The sequence below is a fragment of the Antennarius striatus genome, chromosome 14 (genome assembly GCF_040054535.1).
Source record: "Antennarius striatus isolate MH-2024 chromosome 14, ASM4005453v1, whole genome shotgun sequence".
In the NCBI taxonomy this organism is placed as follows: domain Eukaryota; kingdom Metazoa; phylum Chordata; class Actinopteri; order Lophiiformes; family Antennariidae; genus Antennarius; species Antennarius striatus.
The window spans coordinates 17,332,875-17,353,558 of NC_090789.1; the positions used below are offsets into that span (position 1 = coordinate 17,332,875).

Sequence of the window (20,684 nt, forward strand, 5' to 3'; positions counted from 1 at the left end):
TGTTTTTTAAAAAAATTGCACATCATTTTCAGTAAAAGGTACACTAGAAATGCCATCACTAACATACAAAAATAAAAATGCATCAAAGTGCCTCGTCAGTAAAACTAATTTTAAAAAGCTTTGACAGGTGATGCACCTTAAATACAAGGTTAACCTGCATTCGACATCAGCAGCAGTGGATGGAACTCCCGGTGTTCCATCAGTAATCAGGACTCCGTCCGCTTCACTGCGTGTCCTGTAGTTCAGTGTACCCTGGGAGGCGTGGGAACCCGGTGCCCAGCCTCTTATCATACGTGTAGAACTACAAGAAGAAGTGGAACGTCAGAAACCAACAATTGAGCTGAATGTATTTGTTATTAAGAGCACTTTGCTTTTTTTCAGTTAAATGACATCTTACTGAAAATCATCACTACATCCAACAATCTCGTCATTCTTGATGCGGTATCTGAACAGTCAGCAAATAACTAAACAAAAGCAAAACAACTGAAGATCAGAGCTTCAGACATTTTAGTCATCCTTCCCAGGATGTCACCTGGTATCAACTCATATTCATCTCATATTACTCAGGGGATAAAAGCGCACACTGCGTTGCCTGGAAGAAAAAAATAGTTGTAGAATAAGATTATACTAACCAGCATGGACATGTAGTCTGTGTGTGTCTGAATGTTGTATTTGTCCTCCGTCTTGACCCCAGCAAAATCCCTCTGAGTCGCTCTACCAAACCAGTGAACAGTTTCTGCGTAGGGAGTCATCCATTTCACACAGGACTTGAAGCACTGGAACGGCAGACCTGATCGCACATAAAAACATACTTCAGTTTTATTCTTTGTCCACAGCAAGGAACAAAAACTCCACTATGATCCTTACTCTTACTTGAAACGCTTTCAACACTTTCGGAGTCAATAAAGTGACACATGACTGAACCGGCCAACACGTGACGCTGGTAGTCCAACGACTTTATCTCGAGGACACACAGGTCTAAGAGCTAAAACAAAAGCCAGAAGAGAAAGGAGAATTAGTAACAGCCCTTGAAAGTAGTTCTTTAACTTGTAAATAAGAAAGATGAGGCTCTGACTGGACATCATAGCGAACGCTTGACACGCTCCAGGATACAGTATTATGCTAACTGATCTTAGCATTGACCGCTTCCAGATATTGGCTGTTGTGGAGACTCTTGGAAAGTACAGGTAGAATCAACTGGACTTTAAAACCCCAACATCCAACAATATCACCGGCTGGATCTCTGCCTCGCATGGTCAACCACCAATGTTCTCAACCCCGTTCTTCTCAGATTAAATCACCAGTGCTCCTGCAGTCCCTCTATGTTATCCAAATGTTCACGACTGATGTGTGCGTCAGGATCTTTGATGTCACCTACGCGTGTCATTTGTAGATAAACGTCCGGTGAAAACTGAGGCACCAACAGGTCAGCGCCGGCGCTCACCGAGGCCAACTGGAAGTATGCATTCAGCCAAGACAACGAGGTTTCAGACCACATTTTCCATTCCAATGCCTGTGAAACATCCAGGGAGATGAATCATTAGTAAGACTTTGTTCAGGCTAGTAATGAGGAACAACGCATCTAGTCACGCTTGTAACTGCGTTACCTTCAGAATCCGAAGCTCCATCTCGACGATTTCTTCCTCAGAGTAGGAGTCTGCAGTCACATCGACCATCTGCGCCACCTTTAGAGGACGGGCTTCCTGTAATGAGAGGAGACTCAGATCGGGGCGAACACTTTTTGAAACCATTTCCAATTAAATATCTTTTTCCACATCCACCTTGGAGGTAAGGAATCTCCAACTCCCAGTTCTTCATAAAGGCAATTATTATTCACAATGTTTGATAAATCATCATTCAAACTCAATGTTGAAGCAAGGCAGGAATGTAAATTAACATTTTGAATCAAACAGCAAGAATTTGGGACCCCAGGAGGAGCAGGAAAACGTCACTGATGTGACGGCCGTTTGGAAAACAAATCACATGCAATTTCCTCCGGGATTAATAAAGTATCTATCTATCTATCTATCTATCAATTACTTTAGACCTACATGAATATATTTAGAAACATGCATCGAATACCTTAAAGGTTTAGTAGACAATGACATGCATCAAATAAAGAAAATAAATTATGATACTGAAAATTAGATAGTTTAACATCCAAATAAATGATTGTCAAACTTCTGAAGATTGTGTTCCATACAGAGACCGCTGTGAAAAAGATTCATCTTTAAAAAACTCTGAGGAGGAGACATGATCCGTTCACATCCTCACCTCTATCTTTGAAGCTATCAACAGACACGTCACCCCAATGAGCTGCAGCAAATGCTTTTCAACATGGTTCTGGGTCAACATGAAGCGGTCAAAGTAATCCTGGGCCAGGGAGAACGTTTGCCGGTGGAGAGTATACGCCTCACACACCTGTCAAGACAAGGACAACACAAACATGTTGGAGAAATCTAAATTTCAGCATCCACACGACTTATGTCAAGATTTGTCTCCATTTTCCCCCATTAATAAAAATACAACATGGATTTTCTGAAAGACAAGACATTTTTAGCAAAATGGTTCAACTCTTGTCAACATGACTTTCCGTTTATAGTTCTAGAGTCATTACCCACAAATCTGATGGACCTTAGTGGACTTCAGGAGATATTTGCTCCAATCGAAGCACAGAAACAAAGTTAATACATTTACAACATAACGCCAACATGCACCTCAATTAACCAGTCTAGGAGGACAGTTCTCATTCCAGGCAGTATACTGGGATGCCTCAGCATGAAGTCTTTTCTATATTTAGAGTTTGGCTTCAGCATCTGCCATAAAGTATCCGATCTGTAGCGGACAGAAACAAGAGCGTTAGCTATTAGTTGCTTAAAATTAGTCACTGACTATTATAATAACAGACACATCCTTTAATTTTTCAAAACAAACTAAATAAATAGTTCATTTGAATGTTGTGTAACTGGATTTGCCTTTTCTGATTTAACAGCATTCATCTGTACATCTGACTGTTCCAAACAGTCAGATGTACAGATGAATCAAACCAGATGTCTGATGGCATCAAACTGAGCTCGGTTTGTCTTTTGTAAAACTATTTATCACCTTTAACCTTCATTTTGTAGAGAGGATACTAAGCAAATTAGTTGGTCATGAAAACAATGACTAGTCGCAGCTATGCAGACTAGCGTTAATCCCAACTACTAGAAGATAATGGAATAAAATATTTGCATAGTTCTCACAAAAAGTACGTATATGATAGAGGAAACAAAAAAACAGAAGAGGCAGCATCAGCTGGATAACAACTAGAACAAATGGTTTTGATAATCACTCCGAGTTGGGCCGATAAAACAACTGAACCAAAGGTCTTGAAGACACAGGCTTAGGGCAGGATATAACATCATCCACCCTGACTTTCTTCATAGGAGTCTCCCTCAGTATACACGGCTGGAAGGCCCGCTTGTTCTGAAATGGAAGACAGAAGATTTAATGTAACATACTTCCTTATGAACATAATAAACTAGAATTGTTCTTGTTTAGGTTGATTTCAGAAATTCCCCTCAAAAGTTTAAGCTGCTGTCACAGCAGATTTTTCCCCATATACATCTGAATCTGGCACATCAAGTCTGATGGTCTTCAGGACTCGACCCAGTTCATAGTCTGGGGTTCATAAACTCCTTCAGGGACTCTGACCTCAGGGGCTGGGAATCAAACCACCAACGTGATGAGTTGACAACTGCTCAAGCTTCCTAAAAATATCTAACATTTAATTTCTTTCCTGTTTGTCACTGATCTAAATAGTGGATAATCACATCATTGTCTATTTTTTTTAATCTTTTTTTAATCTGTCTAGTACCTTTTCTTTTTCTGTCAATGTATCTGCAGCAATGGAGAGCACTCAATTTCTTTGTTGAATTTAAAAATGACAAAGTGATTCTTGATTCCTTTAAGTGCTTGATTGCACTACTTGCATGCATTTTTTTAAAGTAATGCATGATGGATATCAATTCATTGAAAGGATGACATTTATGCAAAGCTGTTTTATAACAAGATTCAAACCGAAAATCTCATTGGCTACTTCAGGTTTTGCTTAGATCATTTCAAACGAAAAATGTCACAATTTGGAATGAATTATATTTATTGGCAAAATATACCATTTATCAGCTGACTGCAAAGAAAACATATCAACAATTACCTTAGTTTTTTTGCATTTCTGCTTCGGAGCATTTAGAGATCTTTTCCGCCGGGGACCACTGCAAAGACACCAGCCTGAGGTCAACACCAACAATCAACCTGCACACTTTTATTAAAACAGCACCAAGAGGTCAGTACCTTCTTTTAGGCATACTGGCAGCTGCGTCTGTGGGCAAAAAAACAAAAAAAAAAAAAACAATTCAGAGACAAACTAATAATCTACAAACAAAAACGAGAAGTTAAAGCTCAGGTGAACACATTAGGAACCAGAAATCGCCATACAGACACTATTAAATACCACTGGCCCAACTCACCAAACCCCACCTAACCAATTTTAGTTTTACATTACATTGATTGATATTTAAAACTTCAAAATCCGCAGATCAACAAATAAAAAACAAACAAACACCTAAATAGTTCGCACATGTGCGACAAAAGCCTCCCATGACGCAGAAACACCAGGGCCCCAGGCGCGCCTTGTTAAGAAAAACGCGTTTGACTATTCTCCAAACGGACTACACGATCTCACACGTATTAATACCTTTAATGTTCTTTATGGTCAAACGTGAGTCTAAATGTCGTGACAGTTTATTCAGGCTTTAAATGACTCAAACGGACGGACCACACCTGGAGCAGAAGCTCAAATAAACATCATGTTGTCAAAGTTTATCTGGCTGGAGTTTGTTAATCATAATGAAACTACTGGGACAACCAGCTGAGAGTAAAACTACAATAAAAAATAGAACCACAGCTGCTGTGACTACGACATTTGATTCTAAAACTTTAAACGTTATAATTTAATTCTACAGACTCCTGCTAAATGCTCGCAGGTTCGCAGCTCACCCTCGCTGGTTCCGAGTCCAAATGAAACTCCTGCAGTAACGAGCTGGCGCTGATAAATGTGCGTTTGCGGCACATTGCGCATGTGTGTGGATGATTTCCACGTATTTAATGAATTAAGTTAATTCATTAACGACGGGGCATTTGTCATCATTTTTCAATATTACCTCATTTGAAGTCCCCACCTAAATTCTAAGAGTCTTGAGCGGTGGTTTATGTTACTAAACGAGAAACAACACGGACACTTTGTGAGAGGGAACGTCGTTTTCTTGGGTTACATGTCCGGTGTTTATATCATCAAACCTCTCCTGTGCTGCTCAACCATCAATTCAATCAGGAACTACTCATTTAAATTCTGTCAGTCATTAAATTGTGTCTTCCGGTTAGCCGGAGATGGGCGGAGACAGAGCAGAAGACAGCCAATAGAAGAGAGAATTGAGTTGAGCACATGTTTCAGGACCTAGATGTAAACAAACCTGTATGACGTCAGAGCCAAAGGGTTGTTACTTACGTCAGATATGAAACTTTTTTTTTTTAACGTACAGCAAGGCGGTTCCGGGTTCGAGTCCCGCTCTGTGCGGAGTTTGCATGGTCTCCCCGTGTCTGCAAAAATGAGGATGAATGAATGAATGAATATTTTTTTAATCGAATATATAAAACATATATTTTTCAGTAACAATACAATCATAAGTAAATGATTTGCAAAACCCCCCCCAAAAAATACTAGTATTGGTGGGACGTAATATGTTTCATTAATTCTAAAAGAAGTTTGTTGTGACTGCGGTCCACTGGGGTCTGTTTCTCTATCCTGTGAAAAGTTTTTATTCAATTATTCATTCAGTACCCACGTTGTATGAATACAAACTTTGTTTGTATTTCCTAAGCTGGATTCACTTATATTTAATTGACCATTTTTCAATCTGAACAGATGATAAGAACATCCTGCTATGGCAATGACAAGGCTCCAACCATACAAATTAATACATGGAAGCAAGTGTGGTCATGTTTCTGCAGATATTTATAGAAAAGGTCAAAAGATGTGGAATCATGATCAATTAGAATATTTATGTTATACTGTCACAGTCAAAACACACACATCAGTAAGGGATAATATTTAATGAAAAATAAGATTGCCAACTTTGGACACATTAGGAATACTGTAAATAAACTTTTCCGTAATCCTAAGGAAAAACGTGGATTTATGTAACCAGTGTTGTCAGCAATAAAGTTGCATCCTGTGACTGGTAATTCAATCCATGATTCAAAAAAATGAAGCCAACAGACCCCAATATTGCATACCATTTAACATAAATTCATACAGCAAAATATATATAAATTATGAATAATTATAATTTGATGAAAATGTAAATTTTGTTTTGTTTTATAAAGTAACTTTTTCCACACAGTCACTACATATTGTTTATCTAAATATTGTTCAAGTTTAAAATTAAAGGTAATTTAAAGGTCAATATTCTTTTGATGTAGTGAAAGTGGTTGAATTAATGAGTCTGTACAAAATTAGAAAGGGGAGGTTTTCATGTCTCAGCCTGTTAGCTTATCAGCACAAAGCCATAGACTTCACTTCCTGTTACGATGCTCTGTGGTAAATTGGAAGTTGTGTCAATTAAATATCAAGTGAACAAATGCAGACGTCATTCCAGTGAAAACATTCTCAGTACGTGTTCAAAAATAGAAGGAGTGATTTCATCTTACAGCAAAGGAGGCCGTTTCTCTCAGTCTGCAACATGAAGCTGGTGAAATGTATTCTGATTATCCAAGTGAGCTGTCTTTTTCAAGGTAAATCTTTACATTAATAAACATGATAAATACTGGTACTTTATTTTTCCAGTAGTGTTAACGTCATTATTTATTCTCAATTAAGTTGGACTCACTTTTTGACTGAGCTATGGCTACAAGTAATGAGAATAAATATCAATGTTATCATATATATAACAAGAATAAAAAATGAGGAGATAATACTGATAATTTTATAAACAAAAATCTGCAAGCTCAGACCCCATCATAAGAACACAACACAATGTATTTTACTAATCCTTCAGCGTTTCTACAAGGAAACCTGAATTCTGTAAGTAGATGATAAATGTGGTAGAATTTGGTCGATTACATCATCCAATGTTTTGTGACCTCAGCTGCACTCACCAAGGTGGATTTCAAAAATCTGATGCTTATATTTCAGTCATCCTGTTGTAACTGTGTCTGATCTGGTCCACTGTATGTCATCGTCTCTGTACCATAATGACATCAATAGTATGGGGTCAATAAAATACTTTTTCCAACTTCATTTCAGCTTTTCAGAACTCACCCATTCAAACAGAGCCAACTGTCCAGGTGACAACAGAGGAACAGAACGACAACAGTGAGTTAAAACGTTTGTTTCTGAGCTGAATGCTATTACTCAAGAAGATCTCTCTCTTTCTCTGTCCGACACTTACACACAAATATATTTAATTCTGAAGGCTCAGAACTCGGACCCCCTGCAGAGGATATGTGAATATTCTTGCTCCTACAGTCACAGGATGTGGGTGACACACTTGCAAGCCGTGAATTTTTGCAGGTGCAAATCAAGCAGTAAAATGTTCTCCCACGCAGACTGGTTCCCTCGGCAGAGCGACCTTTGCTGCTTTTGTTGCTTTTTGCTCAACTGCAACCTTTATAGCACAGTTGACTCCACAAACATCCCCGCAAGTATAAAACAGGAAACTGTTCAGTCATTCACTGCAACTGAAATCCATGACAATTACCTCTACAGATAATCATTAAAGATTAAAGGAAAGTTTTTAGTATTTTAAAATAAATCATAAATGCATAAGTCAGTAAAAAGAAATGACAGATGCTTATAATTCCCCGTGGTTTAATATCTAAAGCACCGGCAGTTTTTGAAGTGGGATTTTAAAAACTCACTAATATTCTGAAATAAAAACCAGTAAAATATACTGATTCTTAAAGCCAAAATTTCATAAAGCCAGAATAACATACAGAGCAAAATGTAAAGTTCTAGTACTAGCTGTAACTTGACCAGTCCTACATTTTTGTGATAACTGCACATTTTCAGTACTCATATTTGTCAAACTGTGCTGGAAGGAGTGTTTCAGTATTTATTTCTCTGTATGTACAGTATATACACACATTCTGCTGTCCTGGACCATCACCCACCCCTCATGGACTTTTGTAGGAAACAGTTACTGATCGGCTTCTGCGACCAAAAATATATGGTTTAATTTGAGAAGCCAGCGTTGATACCTGTTTGTGATTCATTACATATTTAATTTTCTGTGTCTGCCTGTCAGGTGAACCCTACGTCCACAAACCCATTGGTAGATGCAGCTTCATTCTAAGGATGCCTGGAAACAGGAGCGGTGATGTGGTGGCGTTAGCAACAGACTCCATAGATACGCTGCTTGGAGCGATCTGCCAGGATCTGAAGTGTGGGAGCCTCTATTATGTGAATAAATCCAGCTCACCTAAGGAGAGTGTCTGTTTTCATCACTGTTTGTACCGAGATGGTCATTTGAAGAACTGCTCACAGCGCCTCGGAAATAACTGCCAAGTGATCGCTGCAGCTGACTGTGGTGAGGATTTATCTGCTCCAGCATGGCTACACACACACACACACACACACACACACACACACACACACACACACACACACACACACACACACACACACACACACACACACACACACACACACACACACACACACACACACACACACACACACACACACACACACTCACACACACACACACACGTGTGATATGGACTGAATTTTGTCTGTCAATTAGTTTTACTTTTTTTTTTTTTTTTTTTACATCCAATAGTTTCTGCATGAAAGTACAGGTACATCTAAAAAAAATTAGAACATCATGAAAAAGTTCAATAATTTTTGTCACGTTTTTCAGGAAGTGAAACCTGTATATTATGTAGATTCACAGAGTATATAAATATGTATATAGATACGCAGAGATACACAAAGTAAAATGTTTCAAGCCTCTATTTCTTGATCATTTGGTGATGATGGTTTACAAATAATGACGACAAAAAAACTTTACACTGGACTTCAAGCAAGGTGGATTCTGTATCTCTCCACTCCCTCCAGACTCTGGGAGCTTTATTTCTAAATGATGGACCACTGAGCAGTGCTCCAGTTCTTTTCCCCCACAGATGAGGTAAAACACTTGTGACATTGATGAGGAATGTGACATCTGTGGTCCATATGTATCATTGGTCTGTGTGTAGTTACTCTTGATGCTCTACCTCCAGCCTCAGTCCACTCTTTGTGAAGCTCTCCCAGGTTCTTGAATTGATTTTACTTGATGTTCCTCTCAAGGCTTTTTCCTTTCACTCATCTTTCTATGCTTGGGTCCATCCCTGTGAACACCCAGCTTCTTCAGCCCTGAACTTCTGTGGCTTCCCCTCCTTGTGTGTGTGTGTGTGTGTGTGTGTGTGTGTGTATTATTTAACTTAATTTTGTTATTTTTGGAAGCCATAATCATCAAATGTCAAGACATAAAGGCTTGAATTATTTTAATTTACCTGAAATGAAATTATATAATATGGGTTTTACTTCCTGAAATGAGTGACAAAAAATATTGAACTTTTTCAAGATGCTCTATTTTTTTTTTTAGATTTATCCATATTTTATTCATATAATGTTTTTTATATTTCATGTTTTTGTTCAGACCACAATGAGAAACAGTGAATAACAGTAGACTCATATGTAGAACGTATGACATGATAAAGACATGCAGCAACTCATTCATTTAAAAACCCTGAATTCTGCAGAAAATACTAATTCAGAGGTTATAAAATGAAAGTTATATTTCAATCCACTGCAAACAGATAAGTTGGTGACGATGTTGTTCACAGGCCACAGGGCTGTGCGGGTGGCTGGAGGCTCTGACCGCTGTGCTGGGCGGGTGGAGCTGTGGACAAATAAGAGTTGGGGTACGGTGTGTGACGACCAGTGGGACCTGCGAGATGCTGATGTGGTGTGTGCGCAGCTGGGCTGTGGGTACGCCCTGAGTGTGACGGGACAGGGTGGGGTCTTACCTTCTGGTCGGGGACCCGTCCACCTGGACAAGCTGAACTGTACGGGGAAGGAGGGGAACCTGTGGGACTGTCCTGCTGCACAGGACGGGTCAGACTGTGGACACAAAGAGGACGCTGGGGTTGTATGTTCAGGTTATAGCCCAGTTCAAAAACTGAATTACATTATTTAATAACAAAGTGAGAGTGAAATGTTAAAAATATGTCGGCATCTTAAGTTTTCTTAGATTTCAGTTCATTGTTTTTCATATTTACATTACGTGTCTTAAACCAAAGTGAACAACAAGTGAATTTTTGTAAAAGATTTTAAAGACAAACATTCTGACCAATCACAACACAGTAGATTAGGACCAAACAAATCTTGTTCCGTATAGTTAAAGTTTTGTTTGTTTGATTCAGGAGGTTTTTTCTAGATTTTACTCCCGGCCTCCACCTTGTGCTATTTATGCTCATGGAGCAGAACAAAATAAAAATTGTATTCTCCATGTTCTTTTTTGTTCAGCAGCTCATACAGTTGTTGTGTTGATCTTAAAACATGAACATTTTTGTGATGCAGGTTCCCTCAGTTTTCCAAAAGCCACCAAAGCTCACACTACTGTAACGACCAGCTGGTCACCTGGTAGAGTTTCAAGCTTTATATCTGACTAATGTCATATAACCTTTATAAGTGTTACATCAATGGGTCAGTTTTGCAACAGAATACATCTTAAAGTGTGTTTTTCTCTGTCTGTCCAGACGGATCGACCCCCCCTGGCTCAGCTGAATGCCTCTTCTTGAGGTCCACGGAGCTTCTCAGCTTCTTTGCTGTGTCTCTTCTGCTCCTTGTGCTTCTGATCACAAACACTGTGCTCTGCTGCCACTACAGAAGGAAACACAGTTGGTTATCCTCATTACACCTCACATCACAGCACGACACTCACAATCAGCCTCAGATCTCAAGAATAAAGTATCTTATAATCATCAGGAGTAGCGAGCTACATCAGCTAAATCACATTTCAGTGTGTCTTCACCTCTAGATACTTGATGTCTTTGGTTGCCAGTTTCTCCATCGGGGGAAACAGAGGATGTGTAACTCCATCAAGTTCAAAAGACCAAACTAGGCTTCAGCTTCCCTGAAGATGCCATCCTCCACACAAATGTGTTCTACTTTATTAAGACTATACTGAGTCTCTTAAATGTTACAGGCCAGAAGATGTTTTAAAGGTGGGATGTGGGCTTCTTCAATAAGGTGAATGCTTCTATATAGCTTAACAATTTTTTTAAAGGTTAGTTGAATTCATCAGATCCTTTCAGATAGAAATTATCATATGAAGCAGAGTAGAGAGATAAAACCCATCTCTCTACGTATTGACTCATTATCAATCAGACTTACTATGAAGCACATGAATTCAACATTTCCCATGACTCACCTTTGTAATCACGCCTACAGTGTTGGTGCTCCAGCAGACGTGCACCAGCCATCGACTGTCCCCCCAGCAGCGCTGCCACTGCTACCAAGACGGCATCAAACTGAACCAGATCACCAACTACCGTCCTCAGGCAGACGGTCAGTGGACGGACGTTTACAGTGATCTATGAATGAAAATGACTATTTGATCACAATTTAGAACTAACACAATTTTTTTTCCTCTATGGCATTTACTATAGAGGCATTAACACATGGCAGATAGCATGCATGTCATCTCTAGCTGTTTAATTCTTTTGTTTGTCTCAAAAGGTCCCATTCAGTCCCAGCATGTCTCTGGCTGCAGCTTAGTAGTGTTGGCAGCACATCAGTAGATACAGACTATGAGCAGCGTTGGTTTATTGCAGCTGAGTGTGCAGATTAGTGCATAAATGTTGTAGGATGATTTGTGACTAAAACACCATCATTCTGCCTCCAGACTCCCAGAAGTACAAACCAGATGCGAACTCTATGATGAAGACGTCATGTCTTGAAAGCGTCTGTGAGGAAGGTGAGTCACAGACATATCATAATATTTTGACTGTGTAATACCATGATTCCCAGTTATCATCAGGGGGTGGTGACAGTAGAAACATACAGTTATATTAAGAGATGAAACTTTCTGAAAACATTTTCCACTGTAGGAAGATGTGCTAATATGAGAAATTTAGTGATAAGAGAGTATTTTTTTGATCTACAATATGAGATTTTACACTAGAATATTGTCCTTGTTCCTTTTTTTAAATTATTAGTATTTATACCTGTGATATAAAACTGTAAAACATTATTTTTGTCAAGTTTTTTTTAGCTTAACTAGAAGATGAGCATCCTACAACAGATGCAGAACAGATGCGGGGAAGTTTATGTGATTTAACAGTTGAATGAGGATTCAATGCTTACAGGCAAAAGAGAGAAGCCTAGTTCAGATATAGTTTAAATGTCCTGAAAGGAGAAGACACAAATTGTGGAAAGACCCTAACAGATTAGAAGAAGGGACAGTAAACAGCATAGAAATGAACTTGAAACAAAAACAGGGTATCAAACTATGTCAATCACATGATCTGATATTGTTTTAAATCTTGTTCCTCATAAATTGGAAGGGCTGTAATTTTGATTTTCATGGTCTGGTGTTTCTCTTCTCTCTTCTCCTTTTAAACTTGTTTTTTTTTCCAGCTGCTGAGCCGCAACATGAAGCGTTTGGATCGTTCACAAACCGTAATGGACCAACGGATGCTCAACATGACGGACGGTCAAAGATCTCTACGGACTCATTCGACACCTCCAGTACCTCCTCTGGTGAATTCTACGAAAACACAAATGACTACGTCATAGTCACCATTGGTGAGTTGAATTCACTCACCTGCTTCCCTTCTCTTAGCTCCTTGTACATTTAAAACTAGTTAATGATTACACAGATTTGTCCAAAAACCATCAGTTTTTTATTTTATTTAAAGATGGCAGATGCTGTAAAACCCACATCTTTGAAATGTTTGGAATTCATTTGGAAATTTTTATTCTAACCTATAGAATTGCTGAACTACTACTGGATCGTCCATGTATTTGATTACTTGCTAAAGTTACTGTCATGTTGTGTCACACTGGATGGCTCAGCTGCAGTGGGAGTGTTCCATCCTCTAACATTAATAAAATCCTAAACTGATTATGTAATAACTTTATGTTAATAATGTAATAATTAAGGATTAGTAATAAATTATGTTATTGGCCAAATGTTTTTACATTATTAGCTTTAAGATGTTTTACCTCTTTTATTTTCCTGACATCTTTCCTTGATTTTTTGTAGTTCCACTCTGGGTAATTATGCCACCCTCTGTCCAAACTGATCTGTGTGTGTGTGTGTGTGTGTGTGTGTGTGTGTGTGTGTGTGTGTGTGTGTGTGTGTGTGTGTGTGTGTGTGTGTGTGTGTGTGTGTGTACCCTCATACATAGAGCCACGACAGAGCCAGTCAGCTGCCACCAACGATACATTCCACCCCTCGAAGCTCCACAGTCAGGACCACCTTCACTCTGAAAGAACTACAGACCCACTGAATTCAGGTCAACATGCTGTATGTCAGAGGAACAGCTGCTACACACGTGGAAAGATCATAACATGTCGATCTTTGCTTTTTCTGCTTATTAGATGTTGATGACAAAAATGACGGAGGCCTCATTTACTCCCCTGTGAGCCCTGAAGAAAACACCTCCTCTGGGGATGACTATGATGACATTGACTCTTAAAATTGGAGTTGGTGTGGTAAGACATGTTTCCAAGTGAACGGACAATAACCTCAATGTTAACATATCTGGACAATGAACTGAGAAGAGAACTTCAGTTCACAAACAGAATGTGAAACTGCACTGAAAGGTAACTCACTTTAACATCAGACAGGTGTTCTGACAGAAGAACTTTAATATTCATCATTTGTGTAATTGTCAGAGTTCTAGAAGTCCTACATTCAAACTAGTAAGTTTATAAAGTCTGTCTCAAATAATTATTGTTTCAACTATATTTGAATGACTTTTTTTTGACATTTCATGACCTGCTTTCCTGTGAAATACTTCTGGTACAAAAGCATTTTTTTAACTTTCTGACCTACTGCTTTACCAAAACCACATTTTCTTGTAAACTGCAGCAGGATCAGTCTACTGAGACTTTAAATGTGTCCTACCAGTACCACTACATACTTTAATTTCTGTTCCCTTCTGTGCTCCAACTGGCTTGAAATAAATGGCTGCTAAAATAGCAGCTCTTCAACGGGATATTTATGAAGAATTCATGTGAAAAAGAAAAGAAGAAATGTTTTTAAGTTCTGTATTTGACACAGAACCTGAGTAAAATATTCATGTAAAACTTATTTAATCGTTTCAAACACCCTGTATTCTAAACGTAACCACAGCCCTTTTGATTTTGCTCAAATGAAACCATAGAAGTCCTGCCCTTTATTCTCCCACCATTCTCCCCAACATTTAGTGACATATATGCGGTAAATGCAATGGTCATTACAGTAGCAATGTTACCTCTGGACATTAAACAGAGATTTAGTTTTGTCCAGAAACTTATTTACTGGTGCAGATTAGCAATGCGTAAAATACCTAGATTTACGTTGGTGCATTTTATGGATACTCAGACATCTGATACTCAGACATCTGATTGGCAGCTGCCATTAAAAGGCATCACACTTGTGTTGTTATTGTTTTTTTCTAAATATTTCCTCCTTCTGACAAATAAAAAGCAAATTCAGATGTTGTGTTATTGTGGTGGCTTAGAAACTATCAATAATAAAAAGAAAATATGAATTTTCTGATATATTAGGCACAAATATATTTAGTTATTGTCAGGTTTGCTTTCTGAAGATGCGACTCAAAAAACCCCAGCCTTGAACTGATACCTTAACATCTTCCTGTCTTCCAGGAAAAATTTCCACAAGATTTTAGAACTTGAGCAGTGATTAAATGACTTTACTTTGCAAGGTACAGTATGTGCAGTCATGAGGAATCCCTATCAGATACCACAAAGAAAGGTACACATAGAAACTGTGTGTACTGTGAAGATATAAACATTCTTAGTTTCAGTTTGTTCAAAGTTTGGTGTTCCAGATCATCCCAAAGGGTTCTGATCAGGGCTTTCTGTAGGGCAGACAAGATGTTTCCAATAACAGAGAGGGAAAGCCACACATCTATCGCTCTTTCTTTCTTCATAGCAAAACTATCATGTTCAAAACTTTGGAAACACATTAATATCTGAAATATGAGCAGTATTTTACAGTCCTTTCAATTGCAGAGTCTGCAAAGTTCACTTTGTCATAAACCCAGAGCGCAGTCCAAAGTTGTGCTAAAGTGTGTCTATTAACTTCTAGCCATTTTTGTACAGTAATTAATTACAGTGATGTCCATCTTCACAACTAATGCAGATAGAAAGATGAGAGAAAGAGCACATTATTCAGGCAATTCAGGCAGCAAAGGGGATGAAAATTAAATGATCACCTTGACCTTGAGAAAACTAGGTCAAGGTCAAATTTAAACTTTTTTTTACATTTTTTTGCACATATCTCAGGAACCAGATAAGATGAAAAGACGAAACAAAAGGTGCTATATTCAAGGAGGTACGGGGATGAAAACTAGATCACAGCCTTGACCTAAGTCGAGGTCAAATTTTCACTTTTATGGTACACATCTCTGAAATCTGATGAGATATAATCACAAAACAACAATCAACATTTTCAGGAAGCCAGAGGCACAAAAATGTGATGATGACCTTCACCTTTGGAAAACTGTAGATCAATGTCAACTTACAACCTTTGTATCTTTTAGGGTGCAAAATTCTGGAGACGGACAATAAAAACTTTGAAAATAATCAGATGTCAAGAAAGCAAAAACTATATGATGACCTTAACCTTGGGAAAACTTAAAAGACTGTCTATTAATAGTAGCACGTGCACATGGTTGAATAACTCTTGCACTTTCATTATTTTTCTGTAACAAATTGCACAATGTCAACTGTGTGTGGTGAAACATCTTAAAATAATCATTTTTTCACCCAACCAGCACCCAGCCTTAGATAGTTATTATAGTTTATTTTCTTATGCAAATGACACTTTCTTACCACAATGCCACTAAGAAAGAGAAAGAAAGTAGGTCAGGGTAAAATTTTGAATTCAGGGGTGTCGCAGGATGTTGCAGTCTGTGACTGCCTTGTTTATTTGCTGAAGTCTTCCTGTGGACAACCTGTTGTGTTTTACCACAAGATGGCGATGCAACGTTGTAAGTAAAGTCTCAAGTGCATGATGACTGGAGAGATACCTGCACATGAAAACTACAGACAAAAAAACTTTCGATACACAAAGTTTCCTCCAAAGCAATCTTTTCCTGGTAGTAAACATCGTGACAAACACCCACTTGTGCCGACTGAGTCAAAGGACTGTTCTGTGAAAATCTGAGAGGGCTCCTGATCGGGGGCCAACATAAACCACTGGAGAAGTTTGACATGAGAGCTGGCATGGCTCTTCCAGCTCCATTACATCTGCAAGCAGCTGCAGAACATCAACACTTCCTCCTGATCCAAAGCGATGCCTTGAATCAAAGTCATGTCGTGTTTTGTCGAAGTAAACATGACAAACGGCTCCAAAGCACCTGTAAGACTTTTAACAAGGGGGAGGGGGGGAGCGGTGGTGATGCACAGATAAACAAGGATTAGCTTCAGCTCAGCTAACGTGAGAAATGGGAGTGATGATGCATTAGACTGATAACCCACAGAATTGGCTGTTCTTTGACTGGAAGGTATTTGGCAAGGAAGAGGAGGATAGGAGTCTGTCAGGGTGTGGGGAGGTGAGAGGAGGGGGAGGATGAAGGGTGAAACTGAGGAGAAAAGGAGGCGGTGGACGGAGTTGGTAAAGATAAAATATGTCTAAGAGAATCATATACTGCACTTAAATTTAGTCCAGAGCTCTGCATTGAGATAAACAGGCGAATTAACGACCAGATCTCCTTATGAAACTCAAGCTCTTTCACATGCCAGAGAATCCAGCACACTCACACACACACCGACCCACACACCACTTAACAGAGATTCCATCTTAAAGTATGCAGTTTGATATATTACAGATCCTCCTCAAACAGTTTGCTTTTGTTTTATTCTGCACTCAAAGATTGATAAGTCCAAATCTTAAAATCTGTGGATTTACAGTGCTGATTAGCATCAAGGGGAAAGAAACGGAACACTCTAGTATGTAAAGTAGAGCGTAATATTTGATGGTTTAGAAGATCAAGCCTCTGTTTTTACTTTGTTCATTAAATCAGTTACACACAGAGGATTATGGCTCCATAAGTCCATAAGTTGCTTAAAGTGTCTCGACAACTGATCCTGGCCAAGTTAAACTTATGAACTCTGTTTGCTGCGGTTGGCCTGGAAACAACCATAACTGCATGCAAAAGAAATTTAGCCATTTAAACTGCCACAGTGTTGTATAAGGAGATGCACAACACAGTACGTTTTGTAAGTTGCTTTTTTTTTGGTTGGGAATACACTCAAAAATGTATAGAATGTTCTTGATTCAATGATTATTTTCCAAATGTATCCTCCTACAAATGTGTCTTATTGCTCCATATGTGGGGTTTTTTCAGGTCATAACACTGAATCATTAATATAACATTCATTCATTCATCAATTCAAAAATGCATCTTCTCGGTTAAGTGACTATATTTAGCCTTTCAGTCACATTGCAGACACCTGTTTTCTGCAAAAAGCCTCTCAGAAACGGTTTGGTGGAGGACAAAAAGTAGGACTATGAGGTGTATTTCTGCAAAGTGTTCTGAAAAACATGAATTTAAAAAGCATATATAACATTTTTTGTATCTATTGAAGTGTAAATAGATATTCCTCTGTTTACATGTTCGCCATAATAATTTAAGTGAGGAGAGGAAGTCATTCACGTCAAACCTAGCCTCTGTAACCCAACGCAATTCCTCCTTGGAAAGACTGGGCTTGATCTTGTGGTCTGTTGCTGTAATGATGAGGAAAATCAACTTTAAATACCACTGCTCAAAAAAAGGAGAAACCCTGCTCCACAGTACACTGGCATCGCGCTAGGGGTGTCCCCTGCCACTTGCTTGTAAATCAGCTAGCTGGGATCAGCTGCAGCAACCCCCGTGACCCGATAAAGCAGAAGAAGTGGTCCAGAAGATGAATGAATAAATGATTCACAATTTTCCTGTAAACTATGCATATTGTGTGGGTTAGTGTAATGTTGGCTCGTGGACTCTGATTTTAAAAACCTTGATTTTAACCTTGTTTGTTTCTTTTTCGAGAGAATTGATGAGGAATGTAGATTAGCATTGCTTCACATCTGTTCTGTTTAGATTCTTTCGCATTGGGTTTGCTTCAGTCACGCTCTGAAGCAAACCTGATGCCGGTTTGTAATAGATGTTCATATGCATATTGAAGGGGACTAGAAATTTGTGACGGAGACCCTCAGCTCATCGGGAATCTGTTTACTGCAGTAACAAGTCAAGAGGGAAGCAGCACCAGTGTCATTAAAGGCTTCTTGCAACCAGTGGAGTCCCCCTACTGGACATCACAAGGAATGTTGGACTCAGGTCATCTGGTTGTCAGGCAAGAGTGAGTGTAACTACTATATATGAATGTGTATGGATGTGTACGTACGTTGTAGGGCAGTTATTTCTGAAGCATTCTACATATTCGATGCATACACATTTTTATAAATAATTGGAAAGCGTACCTACTGTATATACTTGTATTTTATTTTACTCTTTATTCTACTCTTTTATTCTAAAGGAGTAGAATAATAATTATTACACTGTAAGGAGTTGCCCCAAATCTCATCATACAATGTATAGTGACTATAAAAGTTTTCTATTCTATTCTATTCTATTCTATTCTATTCTATTCTATTCTATTCTATTCTATTCTATTCTATTCTATTCTATTCTATTCTATTCTATCAGAAAATCTCTGTTTTCATACTGTCATCCTACAATCAATGAACGATCAAACAAGTGTTTCAATCCTACGTCCCTCACTAGATGTGACTTCTCATTTAATATTTTTTTAAATTAAATTACTTACTTAAGACTTCAACACACACACACCCACACACACACACACACACACACACACACACACACACACACACACACACACACACACACACACACACACACACACACACACACACACACACACACACACACACACACACACACAGACACACACACGCACGTACACAAACACACAAACAACACAGTATTTGATACCAATAACAATTACGTTGTGATTTGTTACACTGTTTTTCATAAAACTGTGTTAACACAGAGGCAAGAAAAGATGTGAGACTGATTGTGAGTTATGGGCCTTTGTCTGAGACGCTGCAGCAGTGTATACGCTGTGATAGATGCTCATCAAACTCAGTGAAGCAGCTGTCTTCTGTTAAGAAACATTCTCTGCAAGTATTTACCATTCATATTAATACAAATACAAAAACATTCTGTATGTCTAACCCCTCTAATGAATGTCTTACTTCGCTGTGACCTCGTAACTTTTGCTTTTGACTTTGTTCTCTGATGACCGAGAACGTGTTGCAGGATGGACAGCAGCCAGTGAAACGCAGTGAGGTCATCAGTTCCTCACAGACCCACGTGAAAAACCTACTTTATCTTATTCATCCCAGTGTTTTTTTCCCCCTTTGGTTTCCCAATAGCAAAATATTATACTATAACCATTAATTCACTAACATGAGTCCTCTTCACACTCTGAATGACTGTGTAGATTGTCTGCTAATGACATTACAGCCTGCCGGCTTAACGTTTGGGTGTGCTTGTGAGGCCCGGTAATAGAGTTGATGACTCTTCCCTCATTAGGTTGCTTTCGCTGCCGCTGCTAAGCTCTAATCAGGAGGTTTTTGGCTGATCGACCGGGCAGGAGCCCTGATCCAATTCACCTTTAAAGTTCAGTGGACCTGTCTGGGTTGCCACGGGTCAGTACATTGCTCTCCATGCTGTGCACCCCCACAGAGGCCCTCATTACCTCATTTCCTGTTACTACTGTACCAGACAAGCTCTTCATGTCATGGTTTAGGCAGAAATAATGACACTGAACAACACATTTCAACACTTCATAAAAACACATCAAAACATCTGACAAACTAGAAATCATAACATTTCTGTAGACACAACATTATTAAAAGGAAATTAGGAAAGAATTTTACAACATATTATTTCATAAATCAAGGAAGAAAATTTTTTTTTTCTGAAATGCAAATATTTACAAAAGAAAAACCCTTAAGTGTTAAGACTCCTTAAAAAAAGAAGACACAGTTCTTGTGACTGACAAAACATTGCGCGACATCATCACATCGTTTTTGTGCCTCCGGTTTCCTGAAAATGTTGCTTTTTATCTTGTGATTTTATCTGATCAGGTTTTCGAGAGTAGTACCTAAAAAGGTGTAAAAGTGAAAATTTGACCTTGAACTACTTTTTCAAGGTCAAGGTTGTGATTTAATTTTCATCCCCTTGCCTCCCTGACTATAATGCTTTTCGTTTCGTCTTCCTATCTTATCGAGTTCCTGTGATACAATGCGCCCTCGTTCTTAGCGGTCAATGCGTTCCAGGAACCACACGCGATT

The 20,684-nt window shown here is 38.7% G+C and overlaps 2 protein-coding genes across 4 annotated transcripts; one reads left to right on the top strand and one right to left on the bottom strand.

The window, feature by feature from the left end:
• Positions 1-38: 38 nt before the first annotated feature.
• On the bottom strand, positions 39-7,637 carry LOC137607584 (G1/S-specific cyclin-E2-like). 2 transcript variants are annotated; one of them, XM_068333457.1, is made up of 13 exons: positions 7,587-7,637; positions 7,195-7,280; positions 5,546-5,637; positions 4,333-4,360; positions 4,196-4,253; positions 3,332-3,465; positions 2,718-2,835; positions 2,275-2,421; positions 1,608-1,703; positions 1,379-1,513; positions 874-985; positions 633-790; positions 39-301 (listed from the first exon to the last, which is right to left on the bottom strand). In XM_068333457.1, the coding sequence occupies exons 4-13, from the start codon at positions 4,344-4,346 to the stop codon at positions 224-226; spliced, it is 1,050 nt and encodes a 349-aa protein (XP_068189558.1). In that variant the 5' UTR covers positions 4,347-4,360; positions 5,546-5,637; positions 7,195-7,280; positions 7,587-7,637; the 3' UTR covers positions 39-223. The 2 variants fall into 2 exon arrangements, with proteins under 2 accessions (XP_068189558.1, XP_068189559.1); XM_068333458.1 differs by lacking the exon at positions 7,587-7,637 and adding an exon at positions 7,358-7,413.
• LOC137607582 (uncharacterized) lies at positions 6,646-14,774 on the top strand. Of its 2 annotated transcripts, none has more exons than XM_068333455.1 (11): positions 6,646-6,831; positions 7,343-7,411; positions 8,343-8,624; positions 9,898-10,239; positions 10,661-10,723; positions 10,840-10,980; positions 11,534-11,650; positions 11,988-12,059; positions 12,722-12,889; positions 13,495-13,602; positions 13,688-14,774. In XM_068333455.1, exons 1-11 carry the CDS (start codon positions 6,780-6,782, stop codon positions 13,783-13,785), a joined length of 1,512 nt encoding a protein of 503 aa, XP_068189556.1. In that variant the 5' UTR covers positions 6,646-6,779; the 3' UTR covers positions 13,786-14,774. The 2 variants fall into 2 exon arrangements, with proteins under 2 accessions (XP_068189556.1, XP_068189557.1); XM_068333456.1 differs by having other exon boundaries at positions 9,925-10,239.
• The last annotated feature ends 5,910 nt before the right edge of the window (positions 14,775-20,684 follow it).

What these genes read in the sequence shown, in the direction of transcription:
- LOC137607582 (XM_068333455.1), top strand. Translation starts at nt 6,780, where the DNA reads ATGAAGCTGGTGAAATGTATTCTGATTATCCAAGTGAGCTGTCTTTTT. An exon ending in CTACCGTCCTCAGGCAGACG is followed by an intron (nt 11,651 to 11,987) that starts GTCAGTGGACGG and finishes TTCTGCCTCCAG; the next exon opens with ACTCCCAGAAGTACAAACCA. An exon ending in TACAGACCCACTGAATTCAG is followed by an intron (nt 13,603 to 13,687) that starts GTCAACATGCTG and finishes TCTGCTTATTAG; the next exon opens with ATGTTGATGACAAAAATGAC.
- LOC137607584 (XM_068333457.1), bottom strand. An exon ending in AGAAATGCAAAAAAACTAAG is followed by an intron (nt 3,466 to 4,195) that starts GTAATTGTTGAT and finishes CTTCCATTTCAG; the next exon opens with AACAAGCGGGCCTTCCAGCC. An exon ending in TCCTAGACTGGTTAATTGAG is followed by an intron (nt 2,422 to 2,717) that starts GTGCATGTTGGC and finishes TTGTCTTGACAG; the next exon opens with GTGTGTGAGGCGTATACTCT.